Below are 19,504 nucleotides of genomic sequence, written 5' to 3'. Positions count from 1 at the left end.
TTGATTAAGATACAGGAGAAAATGGAATAATTTCTTCTATTTTTCTATACTTAGGTATAACATCATGGATTTTTAAGTCGCTAGAAAATCTTTTTTTTTAAATCTTTTTTTTTTTTTAAAAAGATTTTGCTGGTAATAAAAACGCTGTTAAAGAAGCAGTAACATTTTGAAATATATTATTTAGTTTGAATATCAACAATTTTTTTTGTAAAATACCTCATTCCTATTACATCTGATATTCATATTCCAATCACTTGTGCTATATAGACATACGTGTATATGGGTGCATGCTATACGAATGCATCAGTGAATATACTTACACAATAAAATACCAAAGCATATACATATACAAGAACATTTAGGAATGTTGTATTCGGATTAAAAAATTTGAGTAGATTTATCAAATCTACGTCATCAACTCATTGTAACAATTTGGATAAAAATAAAAATAAATGATTTGAAATCACTTGTATAGCGGTGTATATATGATTTTTTTTTTTTAATTTCACTTTTCTATCTTAGTCATGCATAACACAAATCCAAATACAAATCCTTCCGTTCAAACATAATATAAATAGTTGAAATAATGAAATTTTATTATCATTTGAAATAAAATTATAAGACCCGAATTATTGTTAGCACCATTCTCTTAAAACAAGGAGTCCGCGAGACTTCCCATAGAAGTAACGAAGTCAATGCAAAGCCACATCAACAAGCACAAGTCCAGGTTGACCAAAAATAGAAAGATGTAGAAAATTACTTTTGCATACCAAGTTATTTTAATTTTAAGAAATGATATCAACATTCAATTATAAAAAATAAAAAATAATATAAGATTGTCTTATAGAAAAATTTGGTGAGACGAATCTCTTACCTACCCTACCCGACTCATGAAAAAATATTATTTTTAATATTAAAAATATTATTTCTCGCTCAAAATATAAATGGCTCGACCCATCTTACATAAATAAATACGTGAAACAATCTCGTACAAGATTTAATCCAATTATTAACTCACAAATTGGGACCATATTGTGACAAGCTTTTTCATCCAAATATATCACTTGTCAATAATTGTTTTCACACAAAAATGAATATTTAGAAAAATATTTTTAAATTCCACGAATTGTTGACACGTCCACGTGATTATTATTTTTAAACCACTTAATATTTGTTAACCATATTTCTTTATACAACTTATACATATGTATTTAAAAATCACCATAATTTATTTTATAGAGGCATACCATTCATAATTATGTTGAATACGGTCTCAATCGAGAGGCAGAGGGAAAATGTAAACTTCCATATTTGCAGCATCAACCTAGAAAAATCAAAATGCAAAATCTCTCACTTCATCATCATATTCAAGGGCTATTATCATCGGACTCTCTTGTCAAATGGGAAAGGACAGTTGATCCACTAAGCTTACCAAAACCTCAATTACTCCCAATGCCTACAAATTTCAACGTGAGAAACCAATAATAGTTCATTTTTAGTATTATTTGTCTCCACTCTGCAAAATTTTCCTTCACCTCTGTCCAAAAAATAATCAGAATAAAATGAATAGGATATGGTAGCTGATAAGCACTAATGCTATATAAATTTTTTAGGGATTTATTTTGTCGTAATTGTGCTCATATGAAGTTTTTATTTTGTATTTTTGTAACGATAAACATGGAATGTCTTGATCATGAACTCCAAATACCTTTTTCATAAAAGTACTCTCTCTGAAATCAATCTCTGACATGCTTTTCTATGAGTAATTACTCATAGAATATCTTCATCACTGAAAAATGAGTTTGTCTCGTCTCCCTTAACATCCGAACTTAAGATATCTAGGATAAATATTTAGGTTCATAAAATTGGATATCAATTGAATTAGTAGCTCAATTGTCATCCACTATCTTGAATCTAAATAGTTTTTTTTTTTTTGTTTTTTTAACAACTATGGGTTATTTCGCCTGTGCAGACGAGTTTCTTACGTGACTTTCTCCCTCACTAATGTGTCGTCACTAATAAAATATCTCACCCTGAAAAGTGGATTGTTGTGTTGTCACTCATAGAATATCTCATCACTAGAAAGTAGATTTTTTCGCCTCCTCCGACATTCAAAAATGATTATTTTAAAAAAATGAAGTTCCCTAAATTTATTTCCACAAATATTTCATATATTTGAGTATTTTTAACCAGATAAAAATATTATTTTAAAAAAATATTTTACCAAAGTTTTTTTTCCCCTTCTACCTACGACTCGTTTGAGCCTCGGGAATTCGAGTTATTACCAACCGAAAATATAGGATCGGTCGGTAGTCATGGACTTTCTCTCCGCAAACCACGGCAGTACTGGAGCCTAGCTGAAAAGCTAAACTCATTAGGATACAGGACAAAAGAACCCACATTGCTGCAATTACTTTTATGGGGAAGACGGAGGATGACCAGACTTTGCCAAGTACAGAGCTTGATGCTCAGGGTACAAACCCAAGTGAAGGGTACTGTAATTGGTGCTGTTTGAGTTGTAGGAGGGTTAAAAAGTTGGTGACTTTCAGATGTATTCTTGTTTTGGTGCTTTGTATTGCGGTTCTTTTGTCTGCTGTCTTTTGGCTTCCATTTTTCCATTATGGAGATCAGAAGGATCTGGATCTGAACTATGAAGGTTGATGTGGTTTTATATCTATTTTTCTTTCTAAAATCCTTGGTTTTTGCCGGGATATTTGTTGGTTGGGGTGATAATGTATAGTGATCATCAGCATTTTATGGTACTAGGCTATATATCTTTCTGCTTGTGCGTTTTTTTATTTGTTTGCTGTGATTGGTTCTTATATTTGGTGTTGGATCCCGGTTTTAGTGGGATTATCAACTCGCTGATTTTGGGGATTTACATGGTCTTTTATTGGTTAAATTCTTGCATATTTTGGTAGTGGGTGCATTTTGAATTTAGGATTGGATAATTGATTGAAATTCTTCGATATCATTGATGTATTGGAGTTAATGAGAGAACAAGCTTTTATTCTTAAAAAAATTTCGTTAAGATTATGGTCCACTTAAATATAATTGTGCTTAATGATGGAACATTTTCTATTTTTAACTGAATAATTTCTTACTCTCCTTACCTGGCTTTTCATCTGCTGATATTTTCCATTTTTTGAGTTGAAATTTATTCGGATAACTATTAATCTATAATGTAAGATTGCACCGCCACGTTGATGAAATAGTATGTATAATTGAAGTTTGGTCCTCCTTATAATTCTCTAATGAACAAAGAATAACAGTTATTGAGGAATTTGTCAATTAGTTCTCTAGTAAAGTGGAAGTACTGTATGGCTGGATATAAGCGGGAGGAAAATTTTGTAGTTCAACCTAAATCAACTGGTTACAGAACTTTCAGGGCAGAAATGTTTGATACGTCCTTTGTTTGCAGCAGGCATCAAGCAACATAGAGCTGCTTGTGATTATCTTAGTTACCTGATTCTATATATGCAAGCTGCAAAGGTTGTTATTCATTTGAATTAAATTATTTGTTTATACATTCCATTATTGATTTTCTACAGGTCATGACATAGTCGCAAGTTTTATGCTTAAGAAGGCTGCGTCTTTTCTCGAGGACTATATTACTCTACTTGAGAATGATATTTTTGATGAGATGAGCTTTCCCACCACTAAAGTATTCCCTGAAGCTTTTGTTCCATTTTTTAATCATCATGTTGCTTTTTTTTCTTTTGTGGGGGCTGCTATATCATGTACTGGCGCATCTAGGGAAAGCATATTATAGCGGGCCTGCCAAAGTATGTAAACCGTGAACATCTTACCATGATAAACCATTCATCACGTCATAACCTGCTTACAATTTTGTTCTCTAAATCTGTTATCTGTTCGCATGTCATGGCCTTTAAAACGATGATCAGTAGTATTTGTGCAAAAACCACTTGTTTATGGGGGTTATTAGGATGTGATCATACAGAATAGGCGAAGCCAGGATCCCGAGATTAGGGAGGCCAAAAGTTTGAAGTAACTATTTTCAGAATTTTTTAGGGGTGCAACAATGCAATGTTAATAAAATGAAGAATAATTTTCGAATATTTTTCGAATATTGGGGAGGGGTTGCACTTCGGCTTTTATGTGGCTCCGGTACGACAATGTGCAAGTCAACATGAATTGGTATTAGAGTGAATGTCATGTTCTTTGTTCTCATGGGTTACACTTAAACTGGTCTGCATTTTAAATAACTTGGGTCTTATCATACCTATTAGTCGTAACTTTTTGTAGTACAACAATGTTTGATCTTATATAGTTCATCAATCGCTTCATATGTTATATGTTTCTGTCTGCTTATGTATGCATTAAATTATCCTTTTTGTTTACTGAATCGGGACTCAGTTTCCTTTCTATGGCAGGTAGAAATAATATCATTAGAATCATCTGCAGGGTCAAACTTAACAAAGGTTGTGTTTGCTGTTGAATCTGATGTGACTACCCAAAGTTTAATTAAAGACTCTTTTGTGTATTTAATTATACGGCAATCGTTCCTTAATTTGACAAATGCATCTTTGTTCGGGGAACCTTTTTCTTTTGAGGTGCTCAAATTCAGAGGTGGGATAACTGCGAGTCCTGAACAGAAGGCATTTCTTATGCAAAGAGTTCAGATTCTGTTCAACTTCACCTTGAATTTCTCCATGGATCAAATACTTAGTGAGTTCGATGAACTTAGTAGCCAACTGAAGAGTGGCTTGCAACTGGCTCCATATGAGGTATGCACACATTATTTTTTACCTTTCTTATATTTATAATAAATATTTACAATTTTTATCAGCATAAAGAATGCTTTCCGCGCTTTTTGGTATTTTAATTTTAGAATATAATTTCGGACGAAGCGTTAGTCGCTTTACAAAAAATTATATTAGGTAGTAATAGTAGGTAGTAACAATGCAACTCTAATATTTTGAATCATCGTGCCCAAACGCACATGTCCATTGTTCTCATAGCAGGAACCATTGTTGCACCCAACAATTATTCTGATAATTGCAATCCTCGTGATTAATGAGAATCAGATTCATGAATTTAGCTCTGATGTCAATTGTAGGACTTTCCGCTTTACTAAAAGCTATAGCTGGTGGCAACAGTTTAACTTTAATATTTTACACTGTACAACAAGTCAAACTTACGTTTCGATTGCCCTCCTAGCAATGACAATTATTGCACCATAATTTATAAGTTACCTATGCATTTCTCTTAATGCACACACCCTGAAATACGCATACGAATGGAACTAGGCATCTGTTACTCATGCTATAAATTCAAGACCAAGCTCGTTTTATGGAGTTGGTTCGAATTCGATTCAAAACTTGAAAGCTATTGTATCATGAGCTCGTGTTTGCCTTGAATTATTATTCAAATTTTATCTCGTCATATTCAGCTTTATATCAGGTTCTAACTAGTTAAAGCTCGAATATAGCTGTCTGTACCTTGATAGCTCATTAAATGATATTTACAATACATTCATGACTAAATTAAAGTTTCCAAACGGTTCATGAGGTATCAAACTAACTTGCGGCTCTCATGTCCTAATTTGGCTTGAGCACAATAAGTTTGAGTACAAGTACAATATTATTCCAGCTAGAATGGAAGCTCGGGGTGTCTGTTCAACTTGTTTGTACTTTTGTACCACTATTTAAACCTTTTCTTGATAATATCAAAAAATTATGTGCAAAAGTTATAGGAAATCTCACGGCTAATATTTTTTTTCGTCCTTTCAGAACTTGTATATCAAGCTGACTAATCTTAAAGGTTCATCAGTAGCTCCACCCACTACAGTCCAATCACAAGTTCTCCTTGCTGTTGGTGTCAATCCCTCAAACTCAAGGTTAAAGCAGTTGGCTCAAACTATCACCAGTTCACATAAGAAAAACCTTGGCCTGAATAACACGGTATTTGGTCGTGTTAAGCAAGTTCAACTTTCATCCACATTGCAGCATTCCCTTGGCGGTGATGGAAGTGTTTCATCGCCATCCCCTTCTCCATCTCCGTCTCTGCCTCCTATGTCACAATCCCACCACCGCCACCACCATGTTGCCAGTCTTGCTCCTATTATGTCACCGTCACAGCCTCCGGGAAACAGGGCATCTGTGAATAGGAAAAAATCACCGACTTATACATCTGTACCTGTACCTGCACCTGCACCTGCACCAGGAAAGAATTTAGCATCCAATCCTCCATCTTGTCATTTCGGTTACAATAATAGGTCTCCCCGGAAACGCGATGAACATTATCATTTGACTCCTTCCTCACCACCAATTCATGCACCAAATCCTGCTCTATCACTGCCAAAACAGAATGATCCTTTGACTCCTAAAAGTTCTCAAGTTTCTGCCCCAAGTCCATCGCCAAATGTTGCTTATGTCCATAGTCTGCCCCCATCGAAGAATGATCTGCATGCAAGACCTCCAGATGTAATGCCATTAGTTTCGCCCTTCCCTGAACCATGTAAGTATATACTTTCCTTTCAAAAGTTTTATGAACATATGCAAAGCTATTTTTTTCCTATTTCTTTATTACAAATATTGAAAAGGAAATTTTAATGTTACCTTATTGGCCTGATCTCTCATGTGGGGAATAATGTCTATTTTTTTGAATTTGACGCACCTTGGCACGAGAGGCTAGGAGTGGCTTTGTATATGTAGGTTTTCAGTATGCGAATAGTGGTTTGTAGATCATTGAATTTTTTGTTGTATGCCCTAGGAACATATTATATCTCTAGAGTATAAGATGCTTATAAGATGCTTACAGTAACTTTAAAGTGGTTTTCTTAGAGAACTTTCTTTAAGAAAACTGATAAATTCAATATGGATGTTTGATTGGGTTTTACAGTTTTAAAAGCATTTAAAGAAGCAGAATTGAACGCGTAATGATGAATTTTTTTTTCCTTTTTTGCTTTCTGTTTATGTAATAAAATTATCGTTTTATAATTGTATATTTCACTGTAATATTTATTTTCTTCGTTTTTGATAGCGTGTAATCCTATATATGCAGCTTCTGCAGCTATCTTCTCCTTCAATATGTGGGCTCTAACGCTTTTCATATTACCTGCCTTGCATTTATAGCAGCAGAAAGTAAGAAATAAGCCGTTTTTCTTGTCAAGGCCATACTATCTGAAATTAACCACGAAACTGCCCCCTGGAACATCGTCTCCTAAAAAATGAGCAGTGCAGACTGGAAGAATTTTGCCCGGTGGGGCGGTGCTGAAATGGCATGTCCCTGTATAGAGTACTTGTCCATTTTCTTTCCCTCGTGTAAATATTTGATACCACCATTTATACCAAGGTAAGTTGCTAAATGAATCAAGGTTCAGGCTGTCATAAGCCCGAAATGCCTATAATGACGGGCATTGCAATTTGCCACAGTGTTGTATACTGTGTGTTTTATATGTACAAATTTTATAGGGGAAATGAACAAATGTAAAAGGGTTACCTTTATTCATGTCCAATCGATCTGTTACGAGTAATGATTTTTGTATGAATTGTACTGTTTTTGTGGCAATGGCACCTTAATTTTTTCCGCAGCAAGCTAATATTTTTATTGCCAACTCATCCATCATTAATTTATTATTGTATTTTTTTTTTCCCAAAACTTGATGTATAATTTGTTCCTACCATACAGAACATAGATTCAGAGCAACTAAACTCCACCGACCATGTGCATACGAGGCTTGAACAAAGTCCCATGTACGTCCATGTATTCGTGAGCCGATCGAGAACAGCGAACCTTCGACGAATAGGGCTTGAATGCAAACTTTTTTTCCCAAGAATAAGTGAAACTAAGTGTAACCCCAGGGAGAATGGGCCGTCTTCTATTGATCAGATAATAATTCCCAGATTTTGTGACCACCTCAGTGTTTAACGGCTCCACAGTTTGAAGTCCTTTGCACAATAATGTCACTTTAGACTGATTGCATGCAGGGCAAGCATTCGATACGGTCACATTCCACTGTGTTTGATCACCCACTGCCGATCCTGTTGCTTCTTGCTTGATTATCATATTCCTCAAACCACATTGTGGTTGAACTCTTCTGCCTGATAAGAACACAACATAATTCTAGATTATAATTTCCACCCGGGAAGTAATTAACTTGTCCCTCTAAGATTTTGTGGGGCTATCCACACCACAACTTAGGTGAAATAACATAAACACATTCTCTTTCGTGACACAACAAAAATCCCATCACGCCGTGTTGTAATTAAAAAGGGAGAAAAAAAAAATCGCAGGGCTGTTGAAATCAATTTTTTTCTGTACATGTTATATTAAAGATTAGAAAAAAAAAGACATAAAATTTGAGAATTTTCAATATACCCTGGCTCATAACCGCCACGAAGAAAATGGCCATAACAAGCTTGATTATGACTTCCATTGAAGATTATTATCTTGTTTTTTCTTTGGTTCTTTTAAAACGCAATGCACCTATTTAGCAATTTAGAATCAGGTCACACGAATTCCAAAAGGAAAAAGATCGCTATGAAATTCTTTTTTTTTTAAACATGGTAATTAATTAAGTTTATAAAAGTTGGAATATTTATTTCCATAAAATTTCTGGGCGAATCAGCTTTTTGAAAAATCTATATTTTTGTTTATTGCACAGAAAAAAAATGTGAACAAATCCCAAGTCTAAAATCGGAAGGAAATCGAGATATTTGAAGTATTAATTAACAAGTCCAAGAGAATATAAATTTGTCAGTAGGAAATTAATTTGTGTTCGATATCATATGATAGCAAAAAAATCTCATCTCTATGAAATAAATATAATGTTTAAATTTCATATTTGTAATTTTTAATTCTAAAAAATCTTTATCTATGTATATTTTGTCATCTTTAGAAATTTCTCGCAAAATATAATATACTATAAAAAGAAATATTTATCAGTATTAATATATTCACTTATCATATTAAATATTTAAAAACAAGTAAAAAATAAATATGTGATTCACTAGGAATTATTTTTAATTTATTTTTTAAAATTTGAATTTCAATACGATATCTCTTGAAAATATAAACTTAAATATAGTTATTATATTATATCGATAATATTTAAAATTTAAATATATTCACGGCGTACAATACTAGTTATCTATATTTCTATACTATTATATTAAGTTTGAGACACTTAGAGTAACTAACTTTGGTGACATGGTCTGTTTTAATAATTAAATATATTAATAAAATGTTAGAAATTGAATGCAAGTTATATATAGTTCAGTAGATATAGTTATTGTTTCTTGGGGGATATGTTATTGGTTCAATTCCTACTAAATTCATTTTTTTTTCTTTTATTTTTTAATTTATATATCAAAATCACAAGTGTAGTCCATCGTTATTTCTGATAATTATATTTTGATTCGCATTTAAATATAAATCAAATGAATTATAAAAAAATATATTATACAAGTACGCAACGCGTGCGTCGGTGCACTAGTACTAATTAAAATTAAATGCCCCAATGATCTAATCCCTCCAAAGTACGCGGTTTATTTTTAGTAATTGTCCATATGCCGTTTGGCTGATCAGAAGATTGTTAAGTGGCATTGGCCGGGGCATATACGCTAATAACTATAGGATGCGGAAAAGTTATAGCAAAGTATCTAATTTGCAAATTATTCTAGCACAAGTTGTGAAAAACATAATTTTTGTACAGTAGCTTGTTTGTGAGACGGTCTCACAAATCATCTGTGAGACGGGTCAACCCTACCGATATTCACAATAAAAAGTAATACTCTTAGTATAAAAAGTAATACTTTTTCATGGATGGCCCAAATAAGATATCCGTCTTATAAAATACGACCCGTGAGACCGTCTCACACAAGTTTTTGCCGTTTTTGTATCATATTTTGTTAGTTATTGTTTTGATCATCTATATTTTAAAATTTCAATTTTAATCATATATTTTTTAATTTGTTATAATTTTAGTCATTTTTATCATTGATGATATGACATTACACACGTCAGAACTGCATCCATGTCATATCGAAAAATGACTTAAATGGACAAAAAACAAAAATAAGCGAACAAAAACTGAAATTTGACAACATAATATATCATAAACAACCAAAATTGCAAAAGCCCATCATCAAAAAAGGAAATAAAAAAGGTGAAAAAAATACATCCAGGCAAATTACACTGATAAACAAAGACTACAAAACTGTCGGAAGAGTTGATAAAAGGTCATCTGGATGAAGAAAAGATTTTCACCATTTCCAAAATACAAACATATAATAAAATGCTCTACAGTACAGCATCAGCTTATAACGATACAATTTTTTCCTCGAAAAGGGTGAAAAATTAGGAAACTGGAAATGAAGCAATATCATTTTTCCACTTGCCATATCTTGAGCTAAAACTACCACCTCCCCTTTGCTCAGCAAACTCCTGAAACACTTCGCGAGCAGAAGCATCCCATGTTTTAGCCATTTCTTTAAGTGATATCGGGTGTTGCGAGCATTTTCTAAGTGACAAACTGAAAATGGACTTTGCCTTCATCCAGAGATCTTTCTCTTCTTCATCTCCACTGTGAGATGAAGCACACATATCAGACACACTTTTATGTCATACTACGATAAAACCTTCATTTTCGATTGTGCAAGATTTAATCCATTATTGTCCAGTTGTTTTGAAATCGCAAATCCATACTCATTTACTCCATTATTTGAAAAACAGAGCGTCATTAACACATTCTAGGAGTGCCATTAGCAATCATTAACACAAAAAATGTATGCCACATAAAATCTCGGTAACAAAAATGATGTATGATAATTGGTTTCTCACCTAAAGTCAAGAGGCAATGCTTCCGACACAACAGGAGAAGAATTTGGATAATCAGGAGTGACAATCAGTTCCAGAAGCATAGTGGGAAACTGTAATCAGGGAATAATATTTTTTAACTTTATCACGGGCAGAAATTCCAGAAAACATAGAAGAAAAGGTTCCAACAAGTGTTACCATGTTTTCCGAGGAACCGGGGATCCTAACTGCACCAGCGAATCCTACTGGACTATAGCAGCACCTAATGAGGATTTCTTTACCAGCTTCAGCCCGGAAAACATCTTTCGTGTTTATCACATCCACCACAGATTCAATAAGCATCTGATTAATTTCCTGGATCTCTTGTAAGATGAGATCACTAGGCTGTGATGATACATTACAAAACTTTAGATATTGGTGTACAAGATATAATTTTTTTCAAAATTCTGCTCGCCAAGAAAATTTATTTTTGATATGGGAGGTGAAAAATTATTAAGGATACCTCTTTTTTCAGCCTCTTCATCCGAGAATCTGCATTTAGTTCCATTTCTGATATTGAATCATCAGAAACCATGGTGCTCAGTTGACGCTTAATCCTTGTCTCTATGCCAGTTCCATAAATCAGGCTGAAGTTCCCTTCTTCATGATTTCTTATATCATCAGATAGATCCTGGACAAAGATCCTATCTGATTCAATGTGAGAGAGGCTTCTTGTTGTTCTGTCAGTTATATTCGTGACAGCACTGATATCCCTTAATGAAGAATTTAGAGATTTGCTTGATACTGACTTCACCTTCAACACCAAACCAGAAAAATAAATTTCACCTAATAATATTTATGCATATACACGCATACATAAATAATTGTTTCACCATCCAAGTCTTTCATAAGTGAAAGTGTGTGCTGTTGGATATATCACACAAACAGCTATAAAATAGTGTAAAAATTGGACAAACCACTTCAATCAGTCGCCTCAATGGGTATTCATTAGAACGTGACGGTTGATTGACAACTGGAGAAGTAGACTCTGCAAGCAAGGGAGACTTCAGTAATCCAGTTTCTTTAAGGTATTGATTTTGGTTTGTGCTTTTGAGCTGAGATAGAGGAGCAGGAATCTGATGGACTCTTCTCCTCTCTTCAAGTGACAATGAATGCATTCTTGAATGACTTTTCTCAGAATCTACCGGTGCAGAAGAGGGAGTTAACGGAGTCAGAGGAGATGGAACAACTGGTGGCGAGGAAGTGGGTAGCAACTGTGTTGCAGAATTGGAAAAGGTGGATGATAAATCCTTTGGCTCAATATATGTGGAAGAGTGCTGTGAATTTTGGGGAGAACCAACATGAAATGAGGAAGAACTTGACTGATTTTGATTGAATCCTGAAATATAACCATACTTTAAACCATTGTTCAATTTCGGTACCATCTGATGCTTGTTTTTTCCAGTAACTGGCTGTTGTAATGGTTGCTTCGCATTTGGTATTTCCATTGCTTGATCATGCTGCTGAGGTGAAGTTGAAATTGATTTTTGAGTAATAGAGCTCACAGAAGAATCCAAGGAGTTGAAGATGTTCTTCGACGAGGCAACTCTTTGGTGTAGAGTAGTCGTATCATTGCTGTGAGTGGCTCCACTTAAAGGATGGAGTAACATATTGCGAGCCATTTGCTCAACCACCCCTTTATGAAATCCTGAACCCATCAAGTTATATGTATTGGAGTTTGTTATAGACGAAGTGTCTCCTTTTCTGAGTCCAATGGAAGGGCCGATCTGAAATTTATTTGTCCCTTGCTGCCTCAAATATGGTGGCATTCCTTTACGTGTGCTGTTCAGGCACTGATTAGACATTTTGTACTGAAGAAAGTTCGGTCTTTGCTGCATCTGAGATGTTTTTAACATACCACCAGACATCTCAACAAGTTGCTGAGGGTGTTGTCTCAACGGGTGATTCTTGGCAATTGCTCGATCAAGTTGAGCCCTTACCTCATTAATCATACTATATACTCTCTCTTTTCCGTAATTCATCATAAGATCCATTTTGGACAACTGTAGGAATCTTATTATTTTTTCTGAAAAAGTTCTATTCCTTTCGTGTTTTGCCACTGACTCTGCGCTGGTTGCCTGCGTGAAAAATTCATGCGTTCTAGCATCAGTATCAAATGCTAATGATAAAAAGTATAACAAATGAATGCCGTGACGTGTAAATATAAAAGAGACATGACTCAAACCTGATGCCTTAATTCTTGTGATCTCTCGAATAATTTGATCACCTCAGACATGTACATTTCCTTCATGAACTGAATCTGTTAGCAAAATCGCAACACATTATAGTTTTAGAGACGACGAAAAGGCACAAATCTGAATTCCTCATTCTTCACAGACAAGAGAAAGCTTCTTACAGAGAACTCAAACCGTCCATTTAAAAATATATTCCATATTGATGCTACATGATAAAGAACTTACTTTAGGTAGTGAATAAAACAGTCAATTGATTTCATATGTAGTAATTTACCTGCTGGAATGCTGGATCAACCCAATCGCTGGAATTTATCAAGCCGACTTGAGCATTGTAGTTTAATAATCCTTTGAACAGACAAAAATCTTAAATTAGACAGAAATATTTGAATGGATAGGACATTGGAACGTGGAGATTCTGTTGCAGACTTGTAAAAATGAAGTAAATAAAAAATATCTAGAAGACATATAACAGGAAACATATTGACAAAACGGCGCCGAGTGTGACATACAACCAGAAGGTTACATACTGGAGAGTGGTTACCAAACAAGGGAAATAAGATTAACAAAAACAATCTTAGTTAAAAAGGAGTTAGGTTCAACATATTTTCATGGCTAGTATGAGATTTATTTCGATCATGTTATTTAAGACACGGATTTGATCATCTTTCCGTAATACACAAATTCAATGCTAGTAAGAATTTATCAATTATCTGATAAAAAAAATTTGTTCTTTTTATACTTAGGTATCATCGATTTGGAGAGGATGAAAACCAACCATCAGCATTATTTGTAATGAGATAACAAGAAGTATTATGTTCCTGATTCTCTTTCACTTTTCAACTCTCATAGTTTTACTTATTTGTCTAAATGAATCACTCATACATTTAAAATGTGATGATTTTAAAAGTACAGCTAGAATATATTAATTATTCTTCTAAACAATATGTGATCCATATGTATGAGTTGTGAACGTACCTTGTGAAGATCCAACATGAATTGGTTGTGATTGCTTTGCTGACATCTTCGGATCAATGGCCATCACATTCTGAGAATGAAGAAAAGTAGTTCTCTGTAACTCCGGTTGCAACTGCATTTTTTGAGGCAGCTGCATTATTTGCTTATGTGACGTTGATTGATCAGAGTGTTGAACTACATTGAATGATTCTTGATTGTTCATCATAAAGGAACTTGACTGATTTCCAATTTTATGTTGTTGTCGTGGCATTCCGAAAGTGGGGCTTTCTTTCTGCTAAAATATAGATAAAATTTTATGGATTCATGTATCAATATTAGGAAATGCATCAATGCTATGTCTGTTTCAAGAAGTGCAAGATATGCGTTATGAGATACTTCACAAACTAAGTCCGATTGGCGTGAACCCTGCATTCCATTTGGGGACAATCCAATGAATTTGGGAGGAAAACACTCGCATTTTTAGAAAAAATATCTACAAGTAAAATCTGAAATTTTTTGTTTGAGATGGACAGCAGCAAGGCTAAATATAAATCTGAAGGAAAGAGCGGGTATTTGGCTCCTTCAAATCACCCCTTCAAATGAAAAGGCAATTAAAATTTTGAATTTTGGATGTGAAATTTGGAAAAAACTGCAAGTTTTGCTATCAAAATTTATTCAATATCTCCACCTCTATCATCTCTTCCCATCTCTTTCCGACTCTCCCAAATTCCCGGACCTGTCCCTAGTGTCCAAGTTCTGATATAACAATTTAAAGATGCAACGAAAAAGATCCATAGATGTTAGTGGGAACCATAAGTACATGTATTGGCTGCTGTTGCAATCGATTACTGAGATGGGAATTAGAATGCAAGGCTGATGATTGAACATTCAATCGATTTGTTGGCTGCATAAGGAGTTGATGCTGAAATTGATGGCGCTGATGGACTTGAGAGACCATGTTGCATGAAGTCTGAGTCTCGGAGAAATCAGAGTATTTGGTGGATAAACTACTTGGAATATTTTGCCTTTGGGTAATCGAGCTGCCTGTAAATACATAAGCATAAAAATTCCAGTTCTACAATAATGTTTTTCTCTTAATAGATTCAACTTCTCGTTCAATGAACCAAATTGTCTTGCTGCGAAGTTTTGTGCTGACATGCAATGAAGAGTAACTTACTACATTTGCAGCATGCTGAGGCCATAGAAATTAGATAATGAAATATAGTCTTCTTGAGATGCTTTTGCAAGGATAAAACTACATACGTATAGAGGATCATTCTAGCTAGCCTCTATGCATAGTTCTAGAGATACCTGAAGTAGAAACCATCGGCTTCGAGTTCTGGCACACGCTAGGTAAGACAATTGACTGCAGATAATGAACAAACCAATCGTAAAAAATCTCGAGCATTATATTACTATAGTAACATATACCAATGATGAATTCATCATCAAAAGATGTTTTATTACTGTATCTCTAACTTTTGCAAAGGCAAATGTCTACTATGATTATTCACAATGAAGCAAAAAAGCACAACCAACAATATTTTAAAACTTCTTTTAGTTCAAAAATAGAAAAATACTATGAAGTAGAAACTTATTGATCCTTTGACATAATATCTTAATATTAAAGAAACAAATAAGTATCTCTTTCATTCTGAAATATCAAATTATATATCTTTTTGGAGGGGAACATGACACGATAATTTACTGCTGGAAATAAATAAGGCTTTGGCCATTAAAAACATAACAAATTTAATAAATAACGTACTCTCATGGGGTAACAAACAGGAGAATGACGTGCTTAATTTATATTTCGATCTCTAAAGGTGTCTGTCTTGTAAAATTGCAAAAAAGTCCACCAACATCACATATATAGGATCTTGATTCTAACATATATAGGATCTTGATAGGTGTTATTATATATTCGCGTTAAATTATTCGTTAATAGTGAGTGAATTTGTTTCGTGAACTGTAATTACAAAAGCAGCGAATAAGATAATTTTAGTGCTCAAGAAAGTTTTATGTTCGAAGAATAGATCTTGTTTTAATTCAACAATTTTGATGGTTCCATATGATAATTCATGCTATTTAAACATTTAATATAGAAAATCAGTCTGATTTTTGAACAAAATCAAAGTAACAAACCAAGGTGTAAACAAATAAAAAGAAGGCAATAACTTTAATATACTCCAAATGACCTCACCATGCAGATCAAACTAAATGCCAAAATTTAGAGGAACATTGGAGAAGGAAGCTTACAGAAGTTGCAGCAATTTGATGGCTTTTCTCCAACAACACAGACTTGTTTTCCTGACTCAAATTATTTACACTTGGGGATGGCAATAACATTCCAGCTTGCCCCATCCTGCATGAAAATCGTCATTATGAGAACTCTAAATCATTGCCATTGTTTCCAACTTGAAGCTCACTGAATGATTAAAATAGGTTTCAACACAATTTAAATGAAATTGAAAAGAATTATTATTGTAAAATTTGATTGCAATCTACTTCCCACATAAAGTTAAATTTAATTCCACTATTAAGGCATGTAGTATATTCTTTAATTGACATGCTAACTGACTTGAATTAGCTAATTAACTAGTCGACCAGGACGTCATGTTTAAGCACAGAATTAGAGCTGCTGCAGATTTCAAGGAACGTCAAACATGACAATATCATGTCTTAATCTGCTGTCAAAGATCTTATGAAAAAGGCCCACATTCTTTGCACAATAAAGAAGGACTCGTATATTGAAATCTACATTGAAATATGTTAAAATCAAATGAATATCAGAATATCCCCATCTTGACAAAAAGAAACATATGCATAAATTGTTTGTAGTAAAAAGACTGTTCCTTGTGACGCCCCCAAGACCTTAGAGGTTTTGGGTTCGAATCCCGCCAGCTGCGTGGGATGTTAGTTAGTCAGGTAAATCGTTACTATCATTATATAAAAAAAATTGTTATCGTTACGTATTAACATTCCAAAAAAGGTAAAAAAAACAAAGAGAGTAACTGGTTAGATGAAATGAGAAAATTATCCATTCACATTCACAAATAGGAGCTAAATACGCAAATAATTATCTGATAAAAAATTAAAACTGTCAAAGATACACAGAAAGCAACTAAATACGTACGTAAGAGTAGATCTGTACCAGGATCACATTCCAAAACGAAATAAAACTACAAATTACGTTTCTCTCATACCGCAATCTTGCACAAGAATACCATAAGATATTAAGAGGAAATAAATTAATTAATTAAAACCAAAACAAAGGATTCAGTTTCCTAAAACCTTAACATATATAAGACATATCTCTTGTAAGCAACCGAAAAAATGCACTCTCAATTTCCCAATCTATTGATTTGCTCTTGTTCGATAGGAAAATGTCAAAAAACAACCCAAAACTCAGGTTAAGAATCATTAAAAACCTAGAAAATTAACATAAAATCAAGGGGAGTTGAGAGACTTATGCATGCAATATACATATCTTCCTTTTATCAAATCAACATCAGATCAACAAAGAACCAGCAAAATCCAATTACTGCGAGTGAAGCGTCATTTTAAGGAAAAAATTAAGTGGGAAAAAAAATTAAATAGACGACGTGGAGTGATGCTAATAATAATTACAAAAATCAAGATTCATGAGATGGAGGTTATCATCAAAGATTTAGATGGCAAAAAATTACCCGAATTCGGTGGCATCATCAGCCTCATCATTGGGCAAGAGTTCTTTCATCCACTCATCCAAGTTGAAGCTTGGTTCAGTTTCAGCTGACGATTTTCCGTTTCCGTCATCCATCAGATAAAACTTGAACAAAATCCCGCTAAATAACTTTCCTGTTCAGTACTTCTTCACCTTCAAAATTTGAAAAAATGAACAAAGACAGATGGGTCGAAGCATTGGCGCTAAATCAAGCGAGGAAACCCTAGCTAGTCGGATCCCAGATGGGAAACTCACAGAACCGACACTTGATCGGTGTACACACTCGAAAGGCAAAAAAAAAAACAAGACAGAGAGATCGACACGTATAAATACAACACAAATACGTATAATTACATGCGCGCATGTATCTCAATCTCAGTGTGTGTATGCATGTATATCCCCTACAATGCAGATTTTGAAGATGATGCAATAAAACCCAAATAGTTATTTCTGGTCTTTTGCAAGAAAGAGAGAGAATCAACGGTTTCAAGAAAGGAAACTTGTAGAGTAGGAAAACGTTACGCCATGAATTAACCTTTAAATAGCTTATTCACACGGGCATGGATGCTTGGGCTTCCGGATTAAATTATATTCCGGCAATTTTCCAAATCCAAACCCTTTTGTTCTTTTTTGGTAGTACTTATGTTTATCTTTTATTATTTATGGAAAAACAATATTAAAGGAAATTTATAAATTTGTTGAAGTTGCAATTTTTTTCATAATTTGATATCTTTATATGATATTATAGTTTCGTTAATTTTGATTTTCTTAATAAGGCTGGTGAACCAAATAATCTATAAATACCCCGCTTTTTATATCGTACATAAAATTATTAAAATAAAGTAAATTACCAAAAAAATATTAAAGGAAATTTATAATTTTATTTTCCAGTATTTCTTCATTTTAACAAATTTTGTCATCTATGGTGTCTAAAATTGAAACATACAAACTAAAGTAACAATTTTTTTTCATAATTTAATTAATGTCTTACTTTTCTACTGTATGATATTAATTTTAATTTTTCTTGATAGGGCTACTAAAATATATAACCAGAAAATACCCCACGCTTAGCCCAGAATAGATTATTCTTTGTAAAAAAACAATTATATAAACACACAAGTATTTCACCAACTGCTAGTGATAACAAAGTTTTTTGGTTAAAATAGTATCTTTTTTGCATCGATGTCCATTCACCATAAATTTTTCTTAAATAGAATCTATCGACAACTTTAATATAATATAATATAATATAAATTAAAGAAAACTAGTATTTTATGAAAAAGATGATAAAAGCATGATACAAATAAATAAATTGCAGTCATCCACAAATATTTATTATTATACTGCTGCAAGTATTATTTGGGATAAAAATAAATAAATTATGTATGCTAATGGCCCTGTTTGAAAGAACAAGAAAAGAATAAAGCTTAATTATCTCTATTTCTTTCCGAGAAAATAAGAATAAGAAATAATAAAAGAAAAAAATCACGTTTTAAGAATACCTCCAGAAACATGAACAAGATCCTGCTACTTCTGTTTTTGAACTATTTAATTACGTTTATATTTTTGTAATTTCTTAATCCTTCCTATGTCACAGCTGGTTTTTTTTACTATTTATTATCAATAATATTATCAAATATATTTCAAAATTAATTAATTTTAAATATCTTTATATATCATTAACTTAATTTGTAACAACAAAATTTTTGCATTTGAATTTTAAATTTTATTGTAATTTATTTTATTATTCTAAAATATAAAACACATTAAAAAATTCCACTTGTTGATGTTCATTTCAGTCATCCGACAACAAAAAGTATTTTTGATT

The 19,504-nt window shown here is 33.2% G+C and overlaps 2 protein-coding genes across 4 annotated transcripts; one reads left to right on the top strand and one right to left on the bottom strand.

Annotated features, from left to right (window-relative positions):
- The first annotated feature begins 2,234 nt into the window (after window positions 1-2,234).
- Window positions 2,235-7,564, top strand: LOC142545532 (uncharacterized). 3 transcript variants are annotated; one of them, XM_075652764.1, is made up of 5 exons: window positions 2,235-2,656; window positions 3,552-3,664; window positions 4,395-4,748; window positions 5,754-6,480; window positions 7,101-7,563. In XM_075652764.1, exons 1-5 carry the CDS (start codon window positions 2,419-2,421, stop codon window positions 7,115-7,117), a joined length of 1,449 nt encoding a protein of 482 aa, XP_075508879.1. In that variant the 5' UTR covers window positions 2,235-2,418; the 3' UTR covers window positions 7,118-7,563. The 3 variants fall into 3 exon arrangements, with proteins under 3 accessions (XP_075508879.1, XP_075508878.1, XP_075508880.1); XM_075652763.1 differs by having other exon boundaries at window positions 7,027-7,562; XM_075652765.1 differs by lacking the exons at window positions 2,235-2,656; window positions 3,552-3,664 and adding an exon at window positions 3,682-3,785 and having other exon boundaries at window positions 7,027-7,564.
- Window positions 7,565-10,155: 2,591 nt separating this feature from the next.
- Window positions 10,156-18,166, bottom strand: LOC142545531 (mediator of RNA polymerase II transcription subunit 15a-like). The gene is made up of 12 exons (XM_075652762.1): window positions 17,660-18,166; window positions 16,230-16,335; window positions 15,282-15,336; window positions 14,791-15,014; window positions 13,992-14,265; window positions 13,291-13,361; window positions 13,007-13,081; window positions 11,739-12,899; window positions 11,285-11,575; window positions 10,981-11,166; window positions 10,807-10,895; window positions 10,156-10,549 (listed from the first exon to the last, which is right to left on the bottom strand). Exons 1-12 carry the CDS (start codon window positions 17,770-17,772, stop codon window positions 10,324-10,326), a joined length of 2,871 nt encoding a protein of 956 aa, XP_075508877.1. The 5' UTR covers window positions 17,773-18,166; the 3' UTR covers window positions 10,156-10,323.
- Between the last annotated feature and the right edge of the window lie 1,338 nt (window positions 18,167-19,504).

This window comes from Primulina tabacum, chromosome 5 (assembly GCF_025594145.1).
Source record: "Primulina tabacum isolate GXHZ01 chromosome 5, ASM2559414v2, whole genome shotgun sequence".
Lineage (NCBI taxonomy): Eukaryota > Viridiplantae > Streptophyta > Magnoliopsida > Lamiales > Gesneriaceae > Primulina > Primulina tabacum.
This window is presented reverse-complemented; position numbering and strand designations above follow the sequence as displayed.